At 45.2% G+C, this 26,588-nt stretch overlaps 1 protein-coding gene and 2 non-coding genes across 3 annotated transcripts; all 3 read left to right on the top strand.

The window, feature by feature from the left end:
* Positions 1-4,757: 4,757 nt before the first annotated feature.
* TRNAV-AAC (transfer RNA valine (anticodon AAC)) lies at positions 4,758-4,831 on the top strand. Its single transcript has one exon. It is a non-coding gene; the product is annotated as a tRNA-Val (tRNA).
* A 116-nt stretch (positions 4,832-4,947) lies between these two features.
* On the top strand, positions 4,948-5,020 carry TRNAA-AGC (transfer RNA alanine (anticodon AGC)). Its single transcript has one exon. It is a non-coding gene; the product is annotated as a tRNA-Ala (tRNA).
* Positions 5,021-23,590: 18,570 nt separating this feature from the next.
* On the top strand, positions 23,591-25,392 carry LOC131248335 (probable xyloglucan galactosyltransferase GT19). The gene has a single exon (XM_058248584.1). It carries the CDS (start codon positions 23,862-23,864, stop codon positions 25,167-25,169), a length of 1,308 nt encoding a protein of 435 aa, XP_058104567.1. The 5' UTR covers positions 23,591-23,861; the 3' UTR covers positions 25,170-25,392.
* The last annotated feature ends 1,196 nt before the right edge of the window (positions 25,393-26,588 follow it).

Raw genomic sequence — 26,588 nt, 5'->3', positions numbered from 1 at the left:
CAATAGCTTGGTGACTTTATAGAGTCCACTATCATGTATGTGTTTTATTCACGTTGTACATTCGCTTTGCTAGCTAATTTTAGAATATGAGCCCAAAAATTAGATAGATCAAAAATTAAAGTGGACCACACAGTAGGAAATAATGGAGCTTGAATGCCCACGGTTGAAAAATTCTTAAGAATCACCGGGATGAATTTGATATTTGTGGTTTCACATCATTTAGATTTGTATGACCTTATGAACAAGTTGAATGTAAAATAAATATCATGGTGGGCCTTAAGAAAGTTTCAATGGTAGCATCATTATCTCATTATTTCATGTGGTGTGTGGTCCACTTGAGATTTTAGATGTGCCTCGTTTTTGAGTTCATGCCTTAAAAGAGGGATATCCTTTAGACAGGCAAGTTGCGTACGTCCCTCCTTATATCCCTCAATGGAAAAAGACAACAGCACGTGAGGTTGAGAATCTAAAAACCTCTGCCAGAGACACGGTTTTCCATAACAGGTAACATGGAGTTCTTGTAAGCCAAAGCTTTGTGGGGCCCATTGCAATGTCCACGTGAGGTCTATTTCATCCAACATTTTAGCCAACTCATATGAGAACCCAAAAGGGATAGATCCAAAACTTAGTGGGCCATACCATAGGAAATCATCAGGGTTGGAAATGACTACCATTCAAACCTTAGGTCAGGTGATGTTGACACGCCATCCAAACCCTTTATAAGGTGATTCTCACCAGGACGAAGAGAAAACACAAATATTGGCCTCATTTAAAACTTTTGTGGGCCCAGTAAAGTTTCAATGGTGGATAATTAATCCCCACTGCTTCCTGTAATATGGCCTACTTGAATTTTAGATTTGCAAATTTTCAGTTACATTTTTTTTTTGGTTAGTTTGTTAGTACACCCCACTGTCAGTTCACACTTCACTGTTAGCCACCCCCACTAGGGATCGGTACCAAGACCTCGTTTTTTAAAGGAGGTATCTTTCACTCAATCTAAAGTTACATATCTTAACATGAGCTAGCAAAACTAATGAATGGAGTGAATTTCACATGAACATCGTAGTGGGCCCCACAACTTAATAGATGATGTTTAATTCAATAACACCTATGTTGCTAGATGAACGGATTGGATGACATATATACACGAACGTGGGTCCAACACATAATATGAACATTACGTGTGTGGATGAGAGAACTAATTTGGGAGAGAAGTGGAAGGAGAAGGGTTTTTTTTTGTTAACAAAAAAAAGAAGAAGAGAAATTTCAATAAATGCGACGTGGAAGTGGGTGTACGAAAATAGCTTTCCATTAATGTATATATAAGAGGGGTGCGGGTTGGGTGGATCCCTAACTGTGGGGCCACTGTGATGTATGTGACTTACATCCACACAGTCCATCCATTTTGAAAGCTTATTTTAGGGTGTGATCCCAAAAACGAAGCATATCCAAATCTTAGGTGGACCATGCCATAAGAAACAGTCGAGATTGAATCCCCACCCCGTTGATAAGGTCATAAAGATGAAGCAACTACACAAATATCAGCTTGATGCAAAACTTTTATGGCCCACAAGAAGTTTTTAATTATAGATTACCATTTTTTTTTTCTGTATTATACTCCACCGGAGATTTGTATCTGTTTCATTTTTTATATCATGACATAAAAAGAGTTTTCAAAACAGATAAACAATGTGGATATAAGGCACATACATCATGGTGGGCCCTATGGTCAAGGATCCCACCCATCTTAGTGGATTGGGGATCTACCGAAGCAGCGCCTATAAAAGAGACAACATTTCAATGATTTTTATAGATGGTGACTGGTGTTAGACTATTTCAATATAAGGTTAGCTAAGCCCACAGGCATCGCTTTCCGAGAGGTGGCCCACAGGGATTAGGTCTTCCGACTTAGGTGCACTGCAATGTACAAAGCTAAGGGATGGCAATCATTTGCTTCATGTACTATGGCCCACCTAAAGAGTGAAATGGTAGGATGTTTAGGCCAAAAGGTGGGTAGCCATCTTAATGGAAAACTCAGTAGCGTGTATGCTTGCATGTAGATGTGAAGAAATCTCCACCCATGTGAGCTTTTAGCAAAACCTTTGTTTATATTAGCAGGAGATGAAAACAAGTTGGTGTGGAAAATGACATTGATCGGTTGATACCAATTGTTTATGGTTCTACTCAAAACCCCACTTTGATGTTTGTGAGAAATTTATTATGTTCATCAGTTTTTCTGAATTATGTGAGGATGTTGATGCAGGGATGAACGTGATGAGGTTGATCACCATCTTCCTCAAGGATAACTACTTCGAATCCACATAGTTTCTTTGGACTCTTGATAGACTACTCGAATCCACGATGAAAAATGCAAGAAAATAGAAATAATTTCTATAAAATTCTTAATTTGATTGATGAATGAAATAAACCATTCACCCTTTAAACAGGGATATTAAGCAATAGGAGAGATTTCAGAATCAAATTACAACTAAAACTCTCAGAATTTGCAGCTTACTATAAATAGTAAACTTACTACTTGTAGACGGTCATGATGTCTATTAGTGCGCAAGGTTTTTGGCCAAAAATAGTAAGTGTCCTATTTGGCTTCACCACGCTGTTCTACTAATTATTGTAAACACATTCTACGTTGGACGCAACTCTTAAAGCCCAGCGGATGAAGAATTATAATCTGACTAAAATTTACTATTTATAGTAAAAACAAAATTAAAATAGGGAAACGACTGTCAATTTGATAGTATTTCGCAAATCCGGCTTGCACAACCCAACATAGCAGGTTGGGTGACTAAAGTAGCTAGTTGTACCCCTAAATCATATATTTTATGTTTGATAACTCATTCTGAATTGCGAAATACACTCGATTTAAGGTCTGATGGTCTGAATCACTTCTATTGTTGACCGGGCCTTTTCTGATCCATTTTGGCCATGAAACTGTTTGCGACCCGCTCTACATCAGATGTCAACTAAAAAATAAAGCAGATCCAAAACTCAATTAAACCACGCAATAGGAAAAAGTGGATAAGAAAATGCCTACTGTTGATATCTCCTTTGGTCCACTGTGTTGTTTATCTGTCATCTGTAGCCTTCGTAAGGTCATTATTATTGGGATGAAATGAAGGCATGAAAATATTGGCCTAGTATAAGACTATCAGTCAATGAAAGTTTCAATGGTGAACATGCAATCTTCACTATTTCCAATTGTGTGACTCATTTGAATTTCATATCTATCTCATTTTTTAGGTCCATGTCCTAAAATTAATGGAGTTCTCATAAATATCACAATAGGCCTCACTCTTCTTTTTCAGGAAGTTGTTGCAAAAGGCTTTCACAGCCAATATGTCTATCAAAGTAGGCATGGTCCAAAAATGAAGTAGATCCAAATCTCTAATGGATCACATCACAGGAAAGAGTGGTCATTAAATGCCTAGCATTAAAGGCTTTATATGACCAACCGTAATGTTTATTTGCATCCAAGTGGTGGATAAGGTCAAACAGACTTAGATAAAGGGAAAACACAAACATTATCTTGATTCAAAACTTCTATCTCCCAAGAAGATTTTAATGGCAAAAATGTAAACTCTACTATGTGGTCGACACTCCCGAACAAACAACCTCTTCACTGTGGGAGCAGTAGCATCTTTCGAGTGACGACGATAAAGGGCCAGTCATAAGGTGCGGTCAATGGACGCACCTCGCTTTTGGACTGAGCTTCGACTTATTATCTTGGCCCATGAGATAGACCTAGCCCTGGCATGTATATATAGCCCAATCTATTTTTGAGCTGATCTTAGGCTCAACTCATTTTAGCCCGGCCTACCCGAATTTCATCTGTGCATGTGTTCTACCTCGAATATGCCATCCCAATCCTACGGAAACACATCTCCTGAATGCAGACCGTTAGTTTCATTTTTCAAAATGTATATTTATATGTGCATGTGTGGGATGCTTAATCAACAGATGGCACATTCTAGCCTGAAAACAGGGGTTTGAATTTTCATGTCAGGCCCAAACCTGGCCAATTGCCACCCCTACCAGCTGGCACGCTCTACATGACATGTCCTAGCTTGCAAGATCAGGTTGTAGCCCGGAGCAGGTTACGCTGTTTCTTTCACAGTCAATTAGAGATCATAAGATTCAGTCGAATCTGTTGATCATGATAGCCATCCAAGACACACAAGCATGGTCCCAAAATCAGATGATGATTGAATATTTGACAGAACGCATAGGGCGAATTGGAAGGATTGAAGAAGCGGAACAAAAGGAGAAGAAATGAACTCTTGTATTAAGGGTGTGTTTGGTTGCACCAAATATCATGAAATTGCATGCATCATAAAAATTTCACGATATGTGTTACCACCAAATGCACCCTAAAGCAAATAATACCTATATTGACTGCAGTTCGTATTCATCAATGAGATGGATAAATGTCTTTGTACTGAAGATATGTACCCTTAGCACTCTTACAAGTGCAGGATTGAGTGTGGAACCTTAGATGATATTTGGGACTATTTTCTACTCGGATGCCCTGCATCTTTAGACAAGACATCCACTAACCATTCTAATCTTTATATAGAACTTCTATATAGGGCGAGGGCTTGGGGCATTAAACTTGGACTGACGGTCATGCTTAGGCTTGAAATCTAGGAAAGGTATCCAGGCCCGTGCTAAAAATGAATGGCCAGCCTTGTTTATTGTATGTATATCTATTTTATAAATATGATGAATTAAAATAGCAACTTGGTTTCATGGTGTAGTTGGTTATCACGTCAGTCTAACACACTGAAGGTCTCCGGTTCGAGTCCGGGTGAAGCCAATCTGTTTTTGAGTTGAGTCTCAACTCCCAGTTCTGTGATATTTAGAGCCTTTCACGGAAGTGCACAAACAATACTTTCTCTATAGAATTAACAAATATGGAACTAAAAATAACTTGGGGATGTAGCTCAGATGGTAGAGCGCTCGCTTAGCATGCGAGAGGTACGGGGATCGATACCCCGCATCTCCATATTTTTATATAGAGAGCCACCCATTATTATTATTATTATTATTTTTTCCCTTTTTTATTATTTATTTGACGGTTAGACAAGTTCTTCTCCACCCAAGATGTGGCCCACAATTTAAAGAGTCTGGATTGGCGTGCATGTGTGTCACGTCTACACTGAATGAGTTGTGACCATTAAATAAATTGTAGTAAAACACATCCCGGATCATGATCAACTGAGTTTAAGTACAATGCAAGGGCCATCCTCGGTGAGAGAAACGATTCAATGGGTGTGGTCCCACTATATTGGCCATGGACCACCACCATTGTGAATTTGGGAAGATGTTCTTAAATGTCGAACGGCTCCCTAATGGGAATTTATATAAACTCAGTTCCAACCTTTAGCTCTTCAATTTAGGGAATTTAGATGGATGGACCCACACCAAAGTTCCATCTAGTTGGACCGTAATGAGAATGGAAAATGGGTCCAGCTGGACCAGAGTATGTCCATTGTCAGCCCATGAGTCAAGGACCTGAGTATGGGCTCAATCCCACCCGTGAGCTAAGGAATCAACCCCCAATGTTAGTGGAACTAGGTTGGGCCTAGTTGTTGGGCCTTTAGGCAGTTGCATTCCCAAGTTAAGGCCCAATTAATTTGTGACCCTTAACTCAATGGCCTATATATATTAAAAAAAAGTGTCAATGGGCTTACATGCCTTGACCCATCCACAATGAATCTCACTATATAAATGTCTAATCATTAAAACATTACTTTAGATATCACAGTGTCTTAAAATACCAACAAGCCTGGATTTCAATCTAGGACCCTTGGTTCAAGCTTAGGAGCTAGCCCTAAGACTCTTGAAAAATGGTGCTATCCAAACCATTTGAATTGTGGGGTGCGGTGTGAAAGGAGCATAAAGTGGAAATCACATTGATGATCAAGTAGTCCTCACCATGCATATGGTGAGGATCCTCGCAATCCCTGTACATCACAAGAATATTTCTGATCCAAAAATCACGTGGGACACACCAAGACGAGCAATTCAAAATCATGCCGAAAACCTATGTATTCACCTGGTGTGGCCCACCTCAGTTTTGGCATGTTCCTCCGTCTTGGTGGGACCCATCTGATGATCGGCTTGGATGGAATATATACAGAAGGGTGGATTCCACATTCCATTTGGAAGTTCCTATAGTGGGCCTTGCCCTTCCCAATGCCCCCATCATCCTTTGATGTGGTCCATCTGATTCATGGATCAGACTGTAACGTGGGAACAATGTAAATCACAAGTAAAATATTTAAATTCATGTTGTATGTTCCTCCATATGGTTCTCACCTGATGAATGGCTTGGATGTGGTATTAACAATACAGTGGACTGTAGGAAAATTTCTATGGTGGGCATCCCCATCCCAACTACTCCACATGTCCTAATTTGGTTTTTCACAACTGATAGATGGAGTTTGGTTTTTCACAGGTGATGCATAGAGTGGATGTCATACAAGCATCATAGTTGAGCCTCAGAGCTTGGGTGTATGTTCTAACTATAGAAGTTGTTGTCAAGGAATCCACCATTAGTCTAGCTTGACAGCACATGTTGTTCAATTGGGCACATACTGTTCTAAGAAATGAGGCCACATATGGTTGGAAGCTATATGCGACTCACTATTATATTTGTGTAAAATCCATACACCAAAGAAAATAATGGAGACTAAACATCAACCATTGAAACATTCATAGGCTATGAAAGTTTTGGATAATGCTGATATTTTTATAATTTTACTTCATCCTAGTAGTATTAACCTTATGAAGGGTTTCGATTGCACATAAATATAGACCTAGGAAGTGTTGTACTCCAATTTAATCGAATTGGGCCACTCATGTGATCGAGGGTTTAAATTGATTATACGCGTGTTAGTAGGATGCACAGGCATGCCTAAGTTTGCCTAACTTAATTGTTGATTGAATTGTTGGTGCCTCCTTCATTGAGACAAAAAATTGGAGATTCGGATCAAAGATCCAAAGTCCTCTCGACCAACAATATTACTCTCCATTTAGGTGATTAGTGACAGGAAATGAGTAATATCTTTAAATGAGTTCCTTTTGCCTTGTGGCAATATACGGGAGTAAACAGCCTTAGATACTTATTCTTTTACCAACACTTTTGAGTTTAAACACACTTCTCAAAGGATTAAGGATACACATTCAAATTAAATAAGGCAAAAATGTTACCAATTTCATCGGATATTGTAAGATAATGTTTATTACAACTGATAATATATAAGACAACTACATGATCAACCAAATTAAAACTTAAAAGATCATTACCTACAACTTAAGATTGTAGAAAAATTATCTCTATTCCTAAGGTACTGTAACAAGAGATGTCAAATAATAGCTAAACTAAGCTAAGTTATGCTAAGAAACATAAATGAAAGATAAATAAAATATATATTGATACGTGCGGTGTACGCCCCAAGCTCTTCTTTAATTGCTAACTTTATAGATCATTAATGTGAAACCCTTGTTAGGATTTCCCTGTTGCTTATGAATCATTCACGCTTACGTCATTGTTTTAGATATGAGAATCTCATTAATTGCTCCAAATTGATGACTTAGATTGGAAATAGGGACTCTGGTTAGATTCGGACTTCTTGACTTCTTGGATCTTGATCTGTCATAGGGTGTCCATGGTTCATTATGGAATAAGTCTAGATTTGTCGAAATTCCTCTGATTAAGACAGTCATATCTGATGCTAGATCTAGATCAGTCTTGACAACTTTGCATCTTTAATGGCCTTTTGTTAAATGGATTTGGCCAAAAGTCACTAAAAGGTGTTGCATAGTTTATATCAAGCCTCCTTTGGCATTTTCCTTATCACTACAATGTGGATTTGGATGCCAGGAACAATGGATGAATAGGATCCATCACATCCTCACCCACTGGGTTTTTGATCAAGATGCAACTCTAGGGGCATCTAAGTACTCTCTATGTCTCTTCCTATCTCCAAATTATCGACCGGACTAGATCATGCATTCTTATCAAACTCTCTACAACCTTTGTCACAAACAATAGATGGCTTTATCTGATGAGAATATATCCCCGAACTTAGGTTGTATCCAAATTGGGTTGCCTCGGACAAGGGTTGATCTTTTGATATTGGATACTTCTCGATTGCTTTGGCTTCTCAAATGTCCATGGAAAGATTTCCCAAAGTGCACTTAGGGATTTGTACCAACGCATCGATAGCGGAATATTTTAAGACCACATTGTAGTTGTTTACGGGGCCAAATCGAGGTGTCAAATTGGATATGAATGAAGGTTACACTAGTAGTAAAGCTCCATTAATTATTATTTTTTTAAGAAAAAGTTTTAAAACATCCATAATACACGGGCGCTCATCCCAGGACCTCGGTATTGGAACAGAGTCTATCTACCATTGAGCTATAGAGCTGGACCCGGCTCCCCGAAGTTCTGGATCTATCTCGTTTTGGGCTCTTGTACAATAAGCTGGCAAAATGGATGAACTGCAAGTATAAAAATACATATCATGGTGGGTCCACATAGCACTGGCCTTATGAGCCCAGGATGATGTACCCATTTTATCTCCTCCCATCCAATCATTTTTCCAGTTCACTTTAAGGAGCTAACAAATAAAGAATATTCAAAGCAAGCATATCCAATTTTCACATGGACTGTACCATAGGAAACAGGGTGATTGAATGCAGTGGTATACTTATGGACAGCTTTGATGGCGAATAAATACACGGTGGCCTCTGATATGATTTCAATGGTGTGCCATTATTCCATGGTTTGGTGGTATACTTGAGCTTTGGTTCTGCTTAACTTTTGTATTAATGCCTTAAAATAAGTTGAAAAATGGATGGATTACATGGATATAAAATACAGACATAAGAGTGGGCCCATGCTAACAGCGATATAGGGTGGACGCTGGACAGTGCACTGTGGGCCGTACCAAGATGTATATAATTTATCCACGTCGTCCATTCATTTTTTATATATCATTTTAGGGCATGATTCCAAAAATAAGACAAATTTAAATCTCATGTGTGGCAGACCACACAAAACAGTGGTGATTGAACGCCCACCATTAAAAATTTGTTGGGGCCACATAAGATTTTGGAGAAAGCTGATATTTGTGTTTTCCCTTCATACGTATCCTTGTGACCTAATTAACATGTTGGATAGAAAGTGAACATTACAATGGGCTTAAGGGCTTAAGAGGTTTTTTTATTAGTGGGCGTTCAATCACCGCTAAGTTTCTTGTGGTGTGGTCCACTTGAGATTTAAATCCGTCTCATTTTTTTGTCTAATGCCCACCAATGATTTTGGAAAAATAGGACGGCGGGATAAAATACATTAGTGGGCCCAGATAGCACGATCCAATAGAAATATCGTGACTGTCAGCGTCAATAAGCAACGTGTAGTGACACCACCATCACCGATCTGGCCACTTGGACGGTGCTCTTTAGGAGCCACATTGATGTATCTGTTTTAACCATGCCATCCATTCATCCTCGTCATTATTTTACGGCATGAGCCGGAAAATTAGTCCAACCCAAATCTAAAGTGGACCAAACTACTGGAAAACAGTGGTGATTGAAGACTCACCGGTGATATTTGTTATAAATCCAGACCATCCATCCGTTTTTCCAGCTCATTTTAGGAGATGAAACCAAAAATGATACGAATCCAAAAGTCAAGTAGACTACACTAGAAGGGAAAGTGGGAAAGAAATGTTTATCATTGAAACCTTTTTGAGTCCACTTGACGTTTATATGCCATTCAAACCATTTATAAGGTAGACCCTTCTGCCATGAACTGAAAATACAAATATTAGATCGTTCCAAAAACTTCATGTATCGATTCATAACGTTATTACGACGTGGATGATTGAAAAACGCAGAATTGTGGGCATTCAATCCCTACGGACTCATGTGGCGTGGTTTGCTTGAGCTTTAAATCTGCCTCCAGACTCATGTACTAAAGTGATGTGGAGAAATAGATGGACCAAATCAATATGACACATCCATTGCGGTGGGACCACAGAGATTCCGTCAATAGGATTCGGCAGTACGCAATCCACGTCCTTATTAGTAGGGGGACACAGATTTCGGTACTCGCACGTGCTCCATGGGGCCCAATGTGATATATGTGTTCTATTTGCTTTCCATTCATTTTTCAGATCTTCTATGTAGGGGGTGCATACAGGTGCGTTCGGTCTGGTTCTAGGATGAAATTGGAACGAACTGTTCCTCGCGGTTCTAAGATATTCGGAACCAGAACGGAACCGTTAGCATCCTAGAACCGAACTTGAACCAAACTGTTAAAATTGGTTCGATTTTGGATTGGTTCCATGGTTCTGGGCTTTTAATAATCCAGTTCAATTGCGTATTTTATTTTATAATTTAGCCTATGTCCATTCGTGTTGTGGTCCATTTGATGAGTGATTTAGATATTGTATAAAATGTGCAAAAATACATTTATGGAAACAATCAAAAGTGCATTGTAAACCAAAAATCATGAATTAAATATGGAAACAATCAAAGGTCTCTTGGTTTGGTTCCATGGTTCAGTTCCGTGGTTCGGTTCTACATACCCCAAATCGAGAATTGAACCGATGTAATCAGTTCTCTAGTTTTCAGAACTGGAACTGAAACTAGTGCACTCTAGAACTGGACTAAACCGAACGGTTTAGTCGGTTCTAGTTTGGTTCCACGGTTCTTCCGGTTCGATGTGCACTCCTAATTTCATGGGATGACCCCATAAATGAGATAAATCCAAAGATCTAGTGGACCACACCACATGAAGCACTGGTGATAGTGTTCCTAGGGCTCACCGGGTGATGTTTATTTGCCATCTAACCCGTTGAATGGAAGTAAAACACAAATATCAGCTTAATCAAACTACTGAGGGTCTCAAGAAGATTTTAATGCTAGTGTATAGATGGACGGAGTGGATAAAACACATGTTTTATTGTGGCCCCGGGGCATGGCAAGATGCAATCGGCTTCTATTTGTTGCGTATCATACGGAGTGAAAATCACACCCAAAGATAGAGTGGGACTACGTCAATATACTGGGTTAAATAGTGCAAATTTTAGCTGATTTTGAGCCCGCCTGATGATTTTATCACCCAGATTATCATGCCAGGATACCTTCATGGTGTGACTAATCAGTTTAACGGCTCAGATGCTTGACACATGTGACATGTTGCTGGTGAAAAGGTGCTGTACCTTATTCACTTGGTACATGGGCTCTTAACATTGCCTACTCTCGGACGGACGCCGATTGCCTGGATGCCGACCACAGGAAAGCTAGGTGGTGCCGATCGTGATGTTTATCAGAAATCCACCCTGTTCATCCATTTTTTCAGATCATATTAAGGCATGAGCCTAAAATTGAGCAAGATCCAAAACTCATTTGGGCCACACGACAGGAAAATGTAGGGAGAGAAATCCCTACCGTTGAAATCTTTCTGAGTCAACCTTAATATTTATATGTCATCCAAACCATTCATAAAGTCATTCCCTTTGGGACGTGAATTGAAAATACAAAATTATTAGCCTGATCTAAAACTTACGCCTGCCATCATTGTTTCAACCGCGGGCTTTCAATCCCTACGTTTTTTTCTTTACGTTGTGGTCCACTTGAGTTTTGGCCGCTGTGAGGCACTCCGTCTTAGCAATGATCCTTCAGTACCGAGATCCTAGTCATTGCTGTGTGCTCCCACCATGATGTATATATGTAGTATCTACTTGGTTCATTCATTATATCAGCTCATTTTAAGTCATGGGCCCAAAAATGAGGCAGATCAAAATCTCAGGTGGACCACACCACAGAAAACAGTGGTGATTGAACGTTCACCAATAAAAACTTACTAGGCTCCACTGTAATGTTTATTTGCCATCCAACCTGTTGATTTGGTCATACAGACCTGGATGATAGGAAAACACAAATATCAGCTTCATCCCAAACTGCTGGGGCCCAAAAAAGATTAATGGTGGGCATTTAATCACCAGTTTTCATTTGGTGTGGTCCACCTGAAAATTGGATCTGCCTCGTTTTTTGGATCACGCTTATGAGCTGTGAAAATAGATGGACGGCATAGATAATACACATACATCATGGTGGGGAGAAAAAGCTTTTCCATTACCGACCAATAGCCACCTGGTCTGGAGGGGCCGCTACCGAATCCGAATCCCCAGCAAAGGGACGCAAGCAATCCGCGTTCTTTAAGGACTAAGGGATCATAAGGAACCTTAAAGACTCGGTCTAAATAACAGGAAGTTCTCCTTTAAAGACTCGGTCTAAATAATAGGAAGATCTCAATACGGCATCATTAATCTCAATAGAATCCAAGATGATCCTGACCGTTGATTTGTTGAACCGCCACATGGCCGTCATCTTAACGGTTTTCGCCTGTCGCCCATCCATGTGGTGGCCTGTTAGATCAACCGCTCATGTCTTCTGCATAATGTCATTCAGCCACGTGTGCCGGCGATCTGCGGCGCCTTGCCCTGAAATTCTTCAGAAACTACCCCCACACATCCGACGGTAGATTCCGTAAAATTATGTTTTGTACTAGGGGTGCACAAGGTTGGGTTTGGTCTGGTTCTGGGTTGAAACTGGAACCAACCGTTTCCAACCATTCCAAGAAAACTAGAACCAGAACCCGAAGTAGACCGGTAACACCCTATTGGAACTGAAGCGGAAAACTAGAACCAGAACCGGACCAGTCACACTCTAGAACTGAATTGGAGCTGGACCGTAGAAAACCAGTTCAGTTTTACGGTTATGGCTTTTTATAATTTAGTCCAACTGCATTGTTTTATACCTATAATATATAAAGTTCAGCCCAAGCTCTTCTACTTGAAATTTTCACATATAGTAATTGTTGATGCAATTATCTGGTTCGTCCTCCTGGACCCTTGTATGCCTGCACAGAAAAAGGACAAAGGAGACCCTGGCTAGCGCAGGGGACCCTCCGATGCCAAAGTCAGGCCTGGACTCGGGGTCTTAAAGTATTGAAAAGTCTTTTGGAGGGATTTGTTTTTCGTACCTCTCAAGGTGAGGGCCCCCCCCCTTCTTTTATAGCTGCTGGGGCATTTAATCGTACGAGGATTCTCTTCCTGGTATTGTGCGCGAGATCTTCTCCTGGGATCACGGAATCTTCTCCTGGGATCACGGAAACAGGATCGTGTCCGTCTCATGCCTTCATCCGATCCCGTGAGCTTCGGGATCGGGAATCTTATCCCAAGACATCCGGAGTGCGGCTTCATCTTGTGACGGTCGATCCGATAAAGAGGTCCGCCCGAAGCATGCCCGAGACACTGACGACCCTGCCGACCCGTCGGGGCCGACTCAACCTTTGCCTCGGTCTAGCGAATAACTCCTCGGATTTGACACATCCTTTGGTGGCCCGAGGCATTTAGTCCGAGTCTGCGGACTTGTATGTTTTATCCCCAACAGTAAGCCCCCTTACTCCGAGTGTTTTCATATGACACTGAGGAGTAGCGAGTGCTGAGTCGGTTCATAACTTAGTCCGAGACGAGAAGTAGTCGTTAAGCGCATTCATTGAGACCTTTGATGGGGACGGTTCAGCTTCTGACATCGTATGCGCCGTCAGCCATCAAATCGCAGGTCCCGCCAATGAGGATTGGACACGTAGTAAAGCTATTATTGTTGCTAGTCGGCGTGCTCCACGTGTCGAGTGGGGGAATCGATGCAGGCGTCGAATCATTTCCCCATTAATGTCTCCGCCGTAGGGCGACCTTATAAAACGTCAGGGGTCCCGCACTTCGAACTTTTACTGCTCTTGCCATTCTCGCTCTGCGTTTTCTCTGGGATTTGCGTAGCCTTTCATCTCCTTCCTTTCTTCTCTCTTTATCGTCGGCGCTTCTTTCCGCCACTGTTCCTTTCTCTCCGGTGAGTTTCTCCTTCCTCTTTATTACATAATAATAATGGCGGATAGGAGTTCTCAAAGCCCCCAGGTGGGAGTTTGAGACGAAGGCGAAGCGCAACGTTTTTGGAACGTTGCGGAATCGCCCTCTTTACTAACGGAGATAGCAGTGGATGCCAACGCTGCTTGTATGCTTGAGAGAGTCACCGACGATCAAGCGGAGCGCCCTGCTTCCGTCGTTCCTTCCCGTGGCGGGTCATCCTTATTAACCCGCCCGGGGAGGCCCAACTTACCAAGGGACATGGAGGAAGATGAAGAGGAAGAAGATGAAATTTTAATCGCCGGAGGAACCCCTGACCCAGTTCCTGCTGATGAATCGGCGCAGGCCGAGTCTGAAGGGGAAGAATCGGGGGAAGATTTAAGCGGTCCGGTTCCTTCAGTCTTGACTGAGGCGGACTTGGACAGAATCCGAGTCGGGTATCATATCCCCGAGTCGGTCATCACGTATCTTCCTCGCCCGAATGACCTGCCAGATCACCCTGCTGGGGCAGTCGCAATTTACCAAGTATCGATGCAGTGCGGCTTGCGTCGCTTCAGACCATCGTCCGGGGAGTTTTATCTCGCATACAGATTGCCCCGGGGCGCAGATAGTCCCGAATGGGTGGAGGAACTTACTCGGATGTGCGGTGTTGTGGGCCGAGATGGAACAGCCACCGCTCACAGTCGCGAATTTCTCCACCTGTCTCAAGTGCGGGTAAATCCGAACTACCCCGGCTTCTACGTCTTCTGTGCTTGGCGAGGCGGAGGCGGTTCCTCGATAACCGACCCTCCCACTTCCAACAAACATTGGAAAGAGCGTTGGTTCTGGGCATGTGGTCGATGGGAGACGGACGAGTCCGGTCTTGCGAGGCTCGTGTCCCTCGGACATTTCAGAGAGAGCAAGTGACTTGGGTCTTCTCTCCTCGCCCTTTTTCATTTTTTTTTTTTTTTTTTGTTTTTGTTTGACGGACTTGTGTTTGGGAGATATTCCGAAGAAGAAGCCGAAGCTCGGCAGATTGCCTCGGCTCGGATCAAAGAGTTGAAGTCGTTGGATCCGAGGGACAGGTCTTGGAAGGTGCTTCTACAGCCGGAGCGCCTTCACCTTGCAGGTCTGGACTCGGAAGTTACAGGTAATTAAGAACGAATCTTCTGAATTTTCCAAATTTCCGCCGACTTACTTCGCCTTGCTCTCCCCCTCCTTTTTTTGTTTTTGCAGATCTGCCCGAAGCTCGTCCCAACCTAAGGATTGTCCCCGAACCGGAGATGACTGGAGCTCGTCCTGCCCTTAGACCAGTCACGAAGTTGAAGGCTCCTCCACGGTCAGTTCTTCTTTTAGAGCCTCGGCCACCGAAGAGGCAAAGGGTGCCGCGGAAGGAGAAAGAGCCAGCGAGCTCTTCTGCCCCTCCGGTCGTCGTGATTCCCGACCCGGACGAAAGGGCGGAAGAGACGGCGATTGCTGCTTCGGATCCTCAGGCGGCACCTGACTCGGCACGCGTTGAGACGACGGTGCCGAGTCGGGAAGAAGAGACCGGGGCCACGACCTCAAGGGGGGAGGAAGAGACGAGGACCGCGTCCTCCCGAGGGGAAGAGACGAACCAGGAGGGGCCGTCAATCCTGCAACAAGTGGTGTCGGGGATGGTTCCTTGGGCCCTGGCCCATGGGTGTGAAAGAGAGTTCGTGAAACTCTACAACGCCCCGTCATCGCAGACCGTCAGCCACGCTGCCCGGATGCTTTTTGAACTCGCTCCTTGCTTAATCAAGGCCAGCAAGGAGCTATCCTCAACTCATCGGCTGCAGGCTCTTCTGTCTGAGGCCGAGATCCGGGTCGGCGTCCTGACAGGCGAGGCGTCTCTTGCTCGGAAAGCTGCCGAAGACGCGAGGGCAGAGGCGGCTTCTTCCAGAAGGGCCCTGGACGAAGCGAAGGCAGAGGTCGCTCAGGCACTGGTTCGACTCTCCAAAGCCGAAGAGGAGAATCAGCGAGTTCTGGCAGTCCATGCTTCGTGCGCGGATGACTTAGCTCGGGCTAAGCTTGAGGCGGCGGAGCGCATTCAGCAGGCCGAGGAGAAGACTCGGGAGGCCGAGACGGCTAGGGACCAGGCCGTCCAAGCATTCCTTGAGTCGGCCGAGTTTGAGGACGAGAGGGATCGCCTGTTCCAGAGCGGATATTAGACCTTGAGGTGTTCAGCGTTCCATGGATGAGGCAATGACTGTCCGTTCAGGTCTTCCAGCCGATATGTTCCTGGTCTAATGGTGCCCGAGACGATATAGGGTCCTTCCCAATTGGGTCCCAGTGTACCCGACCCAAACTCCTTAGTGTTGGAAAACACTTTCCGAAGAACCATATCTCCCCTTCGGAATCTTCTAATCTTAACTCGGGTATTGTAGAACCGAGTCACTTGTCGTTGTCGAGCCTCCGTGCGCAGCCTCGCTCTTTCCCTTTGTTCGTCCAGAAGGTCGAGTCCGAGTGCAAGGAGTTCTTCATTCTCTTCTGCATTGAATAAGGTGATTCGAGCCGAAGGTAATCCGATTTCGACGGGAGTGACTGCTTCCGAGCCGTAAGCGAGTGAAAACGGAGTTTCTCCTGTGGCCGTTCGGGTAGTAGTTCGGTAAGCCCAAAGAATTTTCGGGAGCTCTTCGGCCCATGCTCCTTTGGCCCGGCCAAGCTTGGTCCGAAGATGTTGCTTGATAATCTTGTTAACTGCCTCGACTTGTCCGTTGGTTTGAGGGTGATGCGGTGATGAATAAATATTCCTGATCCCGAGGTTCTTGCACATCTCACGAAAGCTCCTATTATCAAATTGCCTTCCATTGTCTGTGACAATGGTACGGGGTACTCCGAATCGGCAGATAATGTTTTTCCATACAAACTCGGTGATCTTCTGCTCGGTTATTTTGGCTAATGGTTCTGCCTCGGCCCACTTCGTAAAATAATCCACTGCTACCACAGCAAACTTGGTCTGCCCTTTTTCCATAGGGAGCGGTCCTATGAGGTCGATGCCCCATTGTGCGAAAGGCCAGGGACCAGTCATCGGCGTCAGTGCCTCGGGTGCTCGCCTCGGAATTGCCGCAAACCGTTGGCATCTGTCGCATTTTTGAACGAGCTCACGAGCGTCGTGTTGGATAGTGGGCCAGTAGTATCCCTGTCGTAAGACCTTGTAGGCGAGGGATCGCCCTCCAGAGTGGTTTCCGCAGATTCCTTCATGAATTTCCCGTAACACATAGTTTGCCTCGCTGGGTTTGAGGCACCGCAGCAACGGGGCGTAGTATCCTTTCTTATAAAGGGTCCCGTTGAGTATGGTGTAACGGGAAGCTCGGATCCTAATTCGTCGGGCCTCGGTGCGATCCTCTGGCAACTTTCCTTCGTCAAGGAATTGGCGGATTGGATCAATCCAGGATGGTTCCGAGTCGATTGTATTGACGGCCTCGCTAATTGGCTCGTCTATACTTGGTTTATCGACGTATTCGACGTGCAAAAAGCCATCCCGTACCTCTATACTGAGAGCTTTGCTAGCAAATCGGCTTTGCTGTTTTCCGTACGAGGTATCCGAGTTACACGACAGAATTGAAATCTGTTGATAAGTTCTTTCGCTTTCTCCATGTAAGCCCTTAGCCGGTCTTTCCGTGTCTGGTATACACCGGTAACTTGGTTAACAACCAACTGAGAGTCGCTGAAAACGCTTAGGTGCGTGACCTCCATGCTAGCGGCGAGTCGGAGGCCGAGTAGCAACGCTTCATATTCCGCCGTATTGTTCGACGCTTGAAATCCAAGTCGTAAGGCATACGGTATATAGGTGTGATCGGGGTTGCACAACCCCAGCCCCACCTGGCCTTCGAGTTGGAAGAACCGTCGACATACAGATTCCATGGAATAGGGCAAGGGGAAGCGGTCGAGGTGGGCACTGCATCGACCTTCGGCGTATCGTTCACTGAGAGTTCGGTTGAAGGTGTTCCTTCGGCGATAAAATCAGCTACGGCTTGCCCTTTGATTGCTGCCTTTGGTCGGTATTGAATATCAAACTCACTCAGCTCGATGCCCATTTGGTGAGTCGGCCGTAAGCTTCTTGTTTTTGCAGTACCTGGCGAAGCGGAAGGTCGGTCATGACAATGATGGTGTGGGCATTGAAATACGTCCTAAGCCGCCGAGATGAATTTAATAAAGCCAAGGCAACTTTCTCCAAGCTTGGGTATCTTGTTTCTGCCGGCATGCTTTGCTGACATAGTAAACCGGCAGTTGCTTTCCTTCAGATTCTCGTATCAAAGCCGAGCTAACAGCTGCCTCGGACACGGCTAGGTAGAGGAGCAACGACTCCCCTGGTTCGGGTTTTGATAAGAGAGGTGCAGAACCGAGATATGATTTTAATTGCTGGAATGCTGCTTCACACTCTTCCGTCCAACCCATCGCTTGTCTCCCTTTCAATTGTTTGAAGAAAGGGAGACATTTATCCGTAGCTCTGGACAGGAATCGATTAAGTGCTGCGACTCGTCCGGTCAATCTTTGGACTTCCTTAATGGTTTTGGGGGATTCCATATCAATCAGAGCCTTTATCTTCTCAGGGTTTGCCTCTATTCCTCGCTGACTGACTAAGAAACCGAGGAATTTTCCGGAGCCTACTCCAAAAGCACATTTACTTGGATTCAGCTTCATCCGGAACTTCCGTAGGATTAGAAACATTTCTTCCAAATCATTCACATGATCCGCCGCGTGTATGCTCTTGACAAGCATGTCGTCGATGTATACCTCCATGGTTCGGCCTATAAGTCGAGCAAAGATTTTGTTAACTAACCTTTGATAAGTTGCACCGGCATTCTTCAGACCAAATGGCATCACTCGGTAACAATAAAGGCCTTTGTCGGTGACAAAGGTAGTTTTTGATTTATCTGTTTGATGCATTACAATTTGATTATATCCTGAATAAGCATCCATGAAGCTAAGGAGCTCATGTCCGGCTGTACTATCTACTAGCTGGTCTATCCTCGGAAGCGGAAAGCTATCTTTGGGGCAGGCTTTATTCAAGTCGGTATAATCAATACAGACTCGCCACTTCCCGTTGGACTTCTTCACAAGCACGACATTCGCGACCCACTCTGGATAGTGTATTTCTTCTATGAAATTAGCCTGGAGTAGTTTGTTGACTTCTTTCTCGATGATGGCGTATCGTTCAGGGCCAAGCGGTCGTCGCTTCTGTCGGCGGTCGATATGACGGATCGACGTTAAGCCGGTGAGTCACCACGGAGGAGTCGATCCCTTGCATATCTTCATGATTCCAAGCGAATACGTCGGCGTACTTTCGGAGCAGGGCGATCAGCTTTTCTCTCAAAGGGGACTGCAGAGATGAGCCAATTCGCACCGTCTTGGATCCATCTGTTTCGACTAAGGCGATTGAGACAAGATCCTCGACCGGCTGTCCTCGTTCATAATTCTCGCCCGAGGGTCCAACGATTCGATTGTTAATATGTTGGTCGGATTCTTGTCGGCGGCTCCTTTTACGGTATCATGTAACATCGCCTTGCGTCTTGCTGGTCTCCCTTAACAATTCCGACTCCTGACTCGGTCGGGAATTTCATTGTAAGATGGTATGTGGATACCACTGCCTGGAGGAGACTCAATGAAGGTCGGCCGAGTATCGCATTGTATACCGAGGGTTGATCGACAACCAGGAAGTCAATCATCATCGTCGTCTGATGTGGAGCATTGCCAGCAGTGAGTGGTAATGAGACAGTTCCTTCAGGCAGCACCTGTCCTCCGGAAAAACCGATCACCGGGGTCCGAACTGGGCGCAGTGTGGATCGTTCGATCCCCATTTTGTCGAACGCCTGGGTAAATAACACGTCTGCAGATGACCCCGGATCGACTAGTATACGAAACACCTTTCGGTTAGCGATAGTCATGGTGACAATCAATGCGTCATCGTGGGGGTGATAGATGCCTCGGGCATCTTCTTCTGTGAACGAGATGCAATATCTTTCTCTTTTCTTCTCCTTTGATGGCCGATCTATAATCATGAGCTCGGACTGAGGCTGACTAAGTTTTCGTGCGTGATTCCTTCGCGCGTTGTTTGAGTCGCCCCCACATTGTGGACCGCCGATAATCGTCCGGATTTCTTCCATAGGCTGACTCTAGGTCGGGCGCGCCTCGGATGCCCCAGCTTTGACCATATGTTCTCTGAGTCGGCCGTCTTTTATGAGTCTTTCGATCTCTTCTTTTAAGTGACGGCAATCACTTGTGTTATGCCCGTGATCGCGATGATAATGACAGTACTTATCCTTATCCCGCCGATTAGGATTACTCCTGAGCTTACTGGGCCAGCTGACAAAGCCTTCGTTTTTTATTTCCATCAATTACCTCTTTCCGAGTCTTATTCAGGGGAGTATATGTGGAAAATTTTCGATCCGGCCGTTTTCCAGACCTTCGCTCGTCACGTGCTTGATCCTCTTTGCGTTTCCTTCCCCCGGCCGAGTCGGCTTCTTTTCTGGCCGACTCTTTGGCCGAGGTTTTGGTTTCACGCAGGATTCGCGCTTCCTCAGCGTTGGCATATTTATCGGACCGTGCCATAAATTCTGCCAGAGTATCGGGCGGAGTTTTGTCTAGAGATGCCAGGAATGGCTTATCCCTAACTCCTTGCATGAGTGCATTGAGGGCCGTTTCTTCCGAATGTTTCCGAACTTGAAGGGATTCGAAATTAAAACGCTTGATGTAATCTTTCAATAGCTCTCCCTGCTTCTTATGTTATTCAGATGTGCAGGGGGCTTTAATTTTTTCTTTCCGCCGATGAAGTTGGTGAGGAAGGCGTTGCTTAGCTCAACGAATGAACTGATGGATTTTGGTTTCAGCTGTTTGAACCACAGTCGAGCTACATCAGTCAATGTAAGAGAAAAGGCCCGACACATTACTGCATCCGAGGCATCATGGAGTTCCATATAGGTTCTGAAGCACTCAATATGCTCGGTCGGGTCAGCTTGCCGGTGAAAGGAGTGATTTGAGGTAATCGAAACCTCTCGGGCAATCGGGCTTTCATTACCGAGTCCACAAAGGGGGACGCTTTCGCGTCGGACCCGGCTGAATATACATTCCGCCGTGCTTTATGTCCGCCATCTCTTTTGCCATCTCTTCCCTTCTTTTTTGAAATTTTGAATGTCGGCTTTCCAAGGTTCGCTGCTTTCTGCCGTGCCTTCCATGGAAGGGCGACTGCGCCTTCTTCGTTCTATTTCGTGCCGAAGATCAATCGGGGCAGGGAAGCGTTGGTCGACTGCGCTGGAGATGGTTCTGCTCCGCCTTGGGGTTGGCTCGGCCGGAAGGACTGCGCCGAAGGTTGAGGATCAACCGCCGCCGTCGGAGCGCTGCCTCCCCTTGAGGATGCGGGAGTGGTTGCATTTGCTGCTGAACATTCGTTCCAGCATCTGCTTCATCGTATTCATATCGTAACGGATTTCTTGAACCTACTTGTCCAACCGCCCATCGACGCGACCCGTTGATTGTTGCTTGTTCCGGCCGCCCCTCGTCGGCGGTTGTTAGGTGCGTTCTGGGCTGAGGGAAGGAGCCGGTGGCCCTGTAATCGCGTTCTCATTCAAATCTTCTTCTGGGACCGTCCTTCTAGTCATCACCATTGGACTCAATATAGAGGTACGGGATGGCTTTTTGCACGTTCCCACAGACGGCGCCAAACTGTTGATGCAATTATCTGGTTCGTCCTCCTGGACCCTTGTATGCCTGCACAGAAAAAGGACAAAGGAGACCCTGGCTAGCGCAGGGGACCCTCCGATGCCAAAGTCAGGCCTGGACTCGGGGTCTTAAAGTATTGAAAAGTCTTTTGGAGGGATTTGTTTTTCGTACCCCTCAAGGTGAGGGCCCCCCCCCCCTTCTTTTATAGCTGCTGGGGCATTTAATCGTACGAGGATTCTCTTCCTGGTATTGTGCGCGAGATCTTCTCCTGGGATCACGGAATCTTCTCCTGGGATCACGGAAACAGGATCGTGTCCGTCTCATGCCTTCATCCGATCCCGTGAGTTTCGGGATCGGGAATCTTATCCCAAGACATCCGGAGTGCGGCTTCATCTTGTGACGGTCGATCCGATAAAGAGGTCCGCCCGAAGCATGCCCGAGACACTGACGACCCTGCCGACCCGTCGGGGCCGACTCAACCTTTGCCTCGGTCTAGCGAATAACTCCTCGAATTTGACACATCCTTTGGTGGCCCGAGGCATTTAGTCCGAGTCTGCGGACTTGTATGTTTTGTCCCCAACAGTAATCTTGTCATGGTTTGTTTTCAGGACCCTTTCTTGTTCCTAAAAAGAGTTTCTTGGTAATATCTATTACCGTGATCCAAGAATGGTTTAGTGTTATTATTTTAAAAAATAGAACTTAAATATTAATCGATCAAGGAGTCTGGTTTCAAGTTCGATTCCAGGATTTGGTTTTATGGTCCAGTTCGATACTATGGAACCCCAAACCAACAACTGAATAGATCTAATCGATTCTTTAGTTTTGGAACCGGAATTGGAACCGGTGCACTACGTAATCAGAGCAAACCATGTGGTCTAGTCGATTCCGATTTGGTTTACTGGTTCTACCAGTTTCGTGTGCACTCCTATTTAGTAAAAGTGAGGCCCATGCAGGGTGCAGAGATCAACAGTTCTTGCCGATTGCCTTCAGATTGGAAGATCCAACCCGTCGATTCTCCCTCTTTTCAGTTGAATGGGTACAGCGGCTGCATTACTCTTCTTAACCATCAATTTATTAGTCATACTTTGAAGAGTTAGGATATTTGCGGGAAACGGTGCCGGACCCAACACCCCAATGGTATGGATCACTGAGCAGCGGGCCCCACATGTACAAGCTGAAACCAATTCACAAAGCGTGAATGGTGTTTCTATGCACCAGTTTGTATATTTAAAACTCGTGTATCCCGACCATTGATGTGAAGGTACCAATAATAGCTGGGCGATGTCTTGATGGACCACTTCCCTAAAAATAAACGGATATGACAAAGCAGAAAGATGGTCCAAAAATAACAGCCATAGCTTGCATTAATAGAATCATCCAATCTGAAAGAGTTTTTTGGACATCCAAATCATAGCAACGGTCCTAATTATTATTATTAAAGAAAAAAAACATGGCCCCGACTTGTGAGCCATTAGATCAACGACCTAAATCACAAAATGGTGGGCCCAATTGTGGGACCATTGAGTTCCTGGGATGGTATACGCATCCCAGGCAGGACGATTTTCCCACTGATACAATTACTCAAAAGGACAAAAGAGGGCCATGTGATTCTAATCAATGTTCCCACTAATGCAGAATTGGAAAAGCGGGTATAAAAGTGGAACGAAACGGGCCACGTATCCTGTAATTTCTCCGTAGAAGGCTTCCTCACGAGATCCTTTTTGTCTCTGACGCGACTCAGGAACCCATCATGTGTCGCTCTATTTGACCCACACGCTGAGATAATCAGATGATCTGAACCGTCCACGTTCCGTTCCAGAAGCTATGCTTCATGGGACACTCTAAGAAATGCTGGACAAATGGTTCAAAATATTATTGCCTGCGGATGAATTTACGACATTGAAAAGAACGTTTTCAATAGGTCAGATTCAACTCCAAAAATAAGAGTGATTATGTGAACTTAAGATTAGTTATTGATCAACGAAAATATGGACGGTTCAATCAATGAAATATATTAGCATGTGGGCCCAGCAGAGCGACATATTGGCAATCTTCAGTCGCGACGAAAGATAACCAATCCCTTGAAGCATGAGAGAGGAGGAGGGGAAGTGGAGTGATTAAACTGCAAATATACCGAAATTAGCCCCCACGTTCTCCACTCACCATCGCAATGGTAGAAATCAAAACCACCACTCCGTCTCCTCCTTTCCTCAGTCTCCCCCTTTCTCTCTCCTCATCACCATGCCCTCTTCCATTCTCCCCTTCTTTCTCTTCTCTCTCCTCATCTCCGTCTCTCTCTCCACTTCCCGCCAAACCCAATCAGATCCGTCCATCTCTCCAAACCCAGACTGCCGCGGCCGTTGGATCCACATCCGAAATCTCCCCTCCCGCTTCAATCTCGACCTCCTGGCCAATTGCTCCCACTACCCCGTCTACGATAACTTCTGTCCGTACATCGCCAACCACGGCCTCGGTCAAAAGACCCACAGCCGCTCCCACAGCTGGTACCGGACCGACCCTGACATGCTCGAGCTTATTTTCCACCGTCGGATCCTCGAATACCGCTGCCTAACACCGGACCCTACAAAGGCCGACGCTATCTACCTCCCTTACTATGCTGGCCTCGACGCCCTCCGTTATCTCTACGGATCCGATGTGAATTCCAGCGCCGAGCACGGCCTGGATCTGTTTGATTTCCTCCAGAAAGATAAGCCCCAGATCTGGGATCGGAATTACGGCCACGATCATTTCCTGGTGATGGCCCGCGTCGCGTGGGATTTCTCCCGGCCTCTCACGTACGACCTTCCGGAGTGGGGCACCTCGTTCCTCGAGCTGCCCGAGTTCTACAACGTCACGGCGCTCACGCTCGAGTCACGTGCGTGGCCGTGGCAGGAGCATGCGATCCCGTACCCGACGTCGTTCCACCCGCCGAGCCTCGATAGGCTCGAGTCGTGGCTTTCTCGGGTCCGGCGATCGCGGCGCACCAAGCTGATGCTCTTCGCCGGCGGTGGCGGCGTCGCATCGGCTCCCAATATCCGACACAGCATCCGAACCGAGTGCGAGAACCGCACAAACCTCTGCGACATCGTCGACTGCTCCAAAGGCGTGTGCGAGCACGACCCGATCCGCTACATGCGCCCGATGCTCCGCTCCAGCTTCTGCCTCCAGCCGCCCGGCGACACGCCGACGCGCCGGTCGACGTTCGACAGCATCCTCGCCGGCTGCATACCGGTGTTCTTCGAGGAGTTGTCGGCCAAGTCGCAGTTCGGATGGCACCTGCCGGAGGGCGAATACACCAACTTCTCAGTGTATATACCCAAGGAGGAGGTGGTGCTTGGGGGGCGGAAGATAACGGAGTTGCTGATGGGGATTCCTAGCGCTGACGTCAGCAGGATGAGGGAGAGGGTGCTGGAGCTGGTGCCGAGGGTTATGTACAGGAGGCATGGGAGCTCAGAGGCGCTGAGGGCCATCCCGGACGCTTTTGATATAGCCGTTGAGGGTACGATTAGGAGGATCAAGAGCCGTCGGGAAGCAGAGCATGTCAGATGACACAGTTCATGACACTTTCTTTTACTGGAAATGATTGATCGAACGGGTAGGACCCAGCTAAAACGAGTGAAGGGACCGATCACCGTCTTGAGCAGAGCCCATCTCCTCCGTCCAATTGGAGGCTATAAAAGCTGTCCTCCATAACCTATAGATAGATTCTTTATTATTACTATGTATTGACCACTTTTGCGCTGTATAAATAAACGGCTAATTAAATATTGTTTTTGCTTCTCCTTTCTTTTCTTTCCTCGAAAAAGAAAAAAGAAAAAAAAGAAAACCTTCTCTCGGAGAATAATCTTTCGACAATTGTACAAGACCAAAATTACATTGAGCCTCCTGCCGATTTGCCTTCTAAATTCAACAAACGGATATCCATTGAACAAACGGACCCATTTTTTTGGACGGCTGGATTTGATGTACAATTTCTGATTGCATGTCTGTGAATTATCACACACTTCCAGGGTAAGGTTGGTTGGTTCAACTTGGTTTAACGTCATCGCTGGCTATATCCATCATCACACACCTCTTGTGGGCACCTCATCTCGTGTGGACACTAAATATATAACTTACGACACAGTTGAAACGCAGTACATTTACGCAGTACATTTATCACTGAACTATGCACTGAAACACTAAGTAAAACATACTATGCATTAAAACTCTTACAAAACATTCAATTGACCTGTGCATTTGATTGACCCATATTTGGATGGTCCTGATTAAGCATGTAAACTGAGTATTATGGTAGCTGGTAGTCAAGGCTATGTTTTCATTTCGCAATTCCAATTTGTCTATCAAGCCCATGTGTCCAATTTCCCATTCTATTTTATCTCTAAATTATCCTGACTAATTATTATAACAAAAATGAATAAAGTTATTTTGATCCTCAAAACAAAATATGCAAAATCCAACAGAAGGGGAAAGAGAGAATGGGGGAAAGCAGCCAAACAGATCACTGACTCTCCACACATGGCGGAAGCAAAATCGGGTGCTAGGGCAGTCTACCATCTACGGTAGAACTACATTGACAGTTGCTATTGCGGTTCTGTTTCCTAGTTCTTGTCGCGAGTCGTACCCCACACTTCAATATTGCTGAACCCCAAGTAAGCCCGGCTCCAAATCCTGCAGCGGCAACAATGTTACGTGCCTGCACCTTTCCGCTTCGAACAGCTTCATCCAATGCTAATGGGATGGATGCTGCGCTGGTGTTGCCATAATTAGCCAAATTCGATATGACATGATCGGGTGGGATCTGCAGGCGAGTTGCAACTGCATCGATGATTCTTTGATTCGCCTGCACCAATTCATTGCTCCATTAGTTCTTTTTCTTTCTTGTCACTAGCATTGCCATTAACATTTGGAGGTTTTATACCTGATGTAGCAGTAACCAATCGATGTTGGAACTCACGAGACCAGCTC

The sequence above is a fragment of the Magnolia sinica genome, chromosome 6, assembly GCF_029962835.1.
Source record: "Magnolia sinica isolate HGM2019 chromosome 6, MsV1, whole genome shotgun sequence".
NCBI classification, from domain to species: domain Eukaryota; kingdom Viridiplantae; phylum Streptophyta; class Magnoliopsida; order Magnoliales; family Magnoliaceae; genus Magnolia; species Magnolia sinica.
This window is presented reverse-complemented; position numbering and strand designations above follow the sequence as displayed.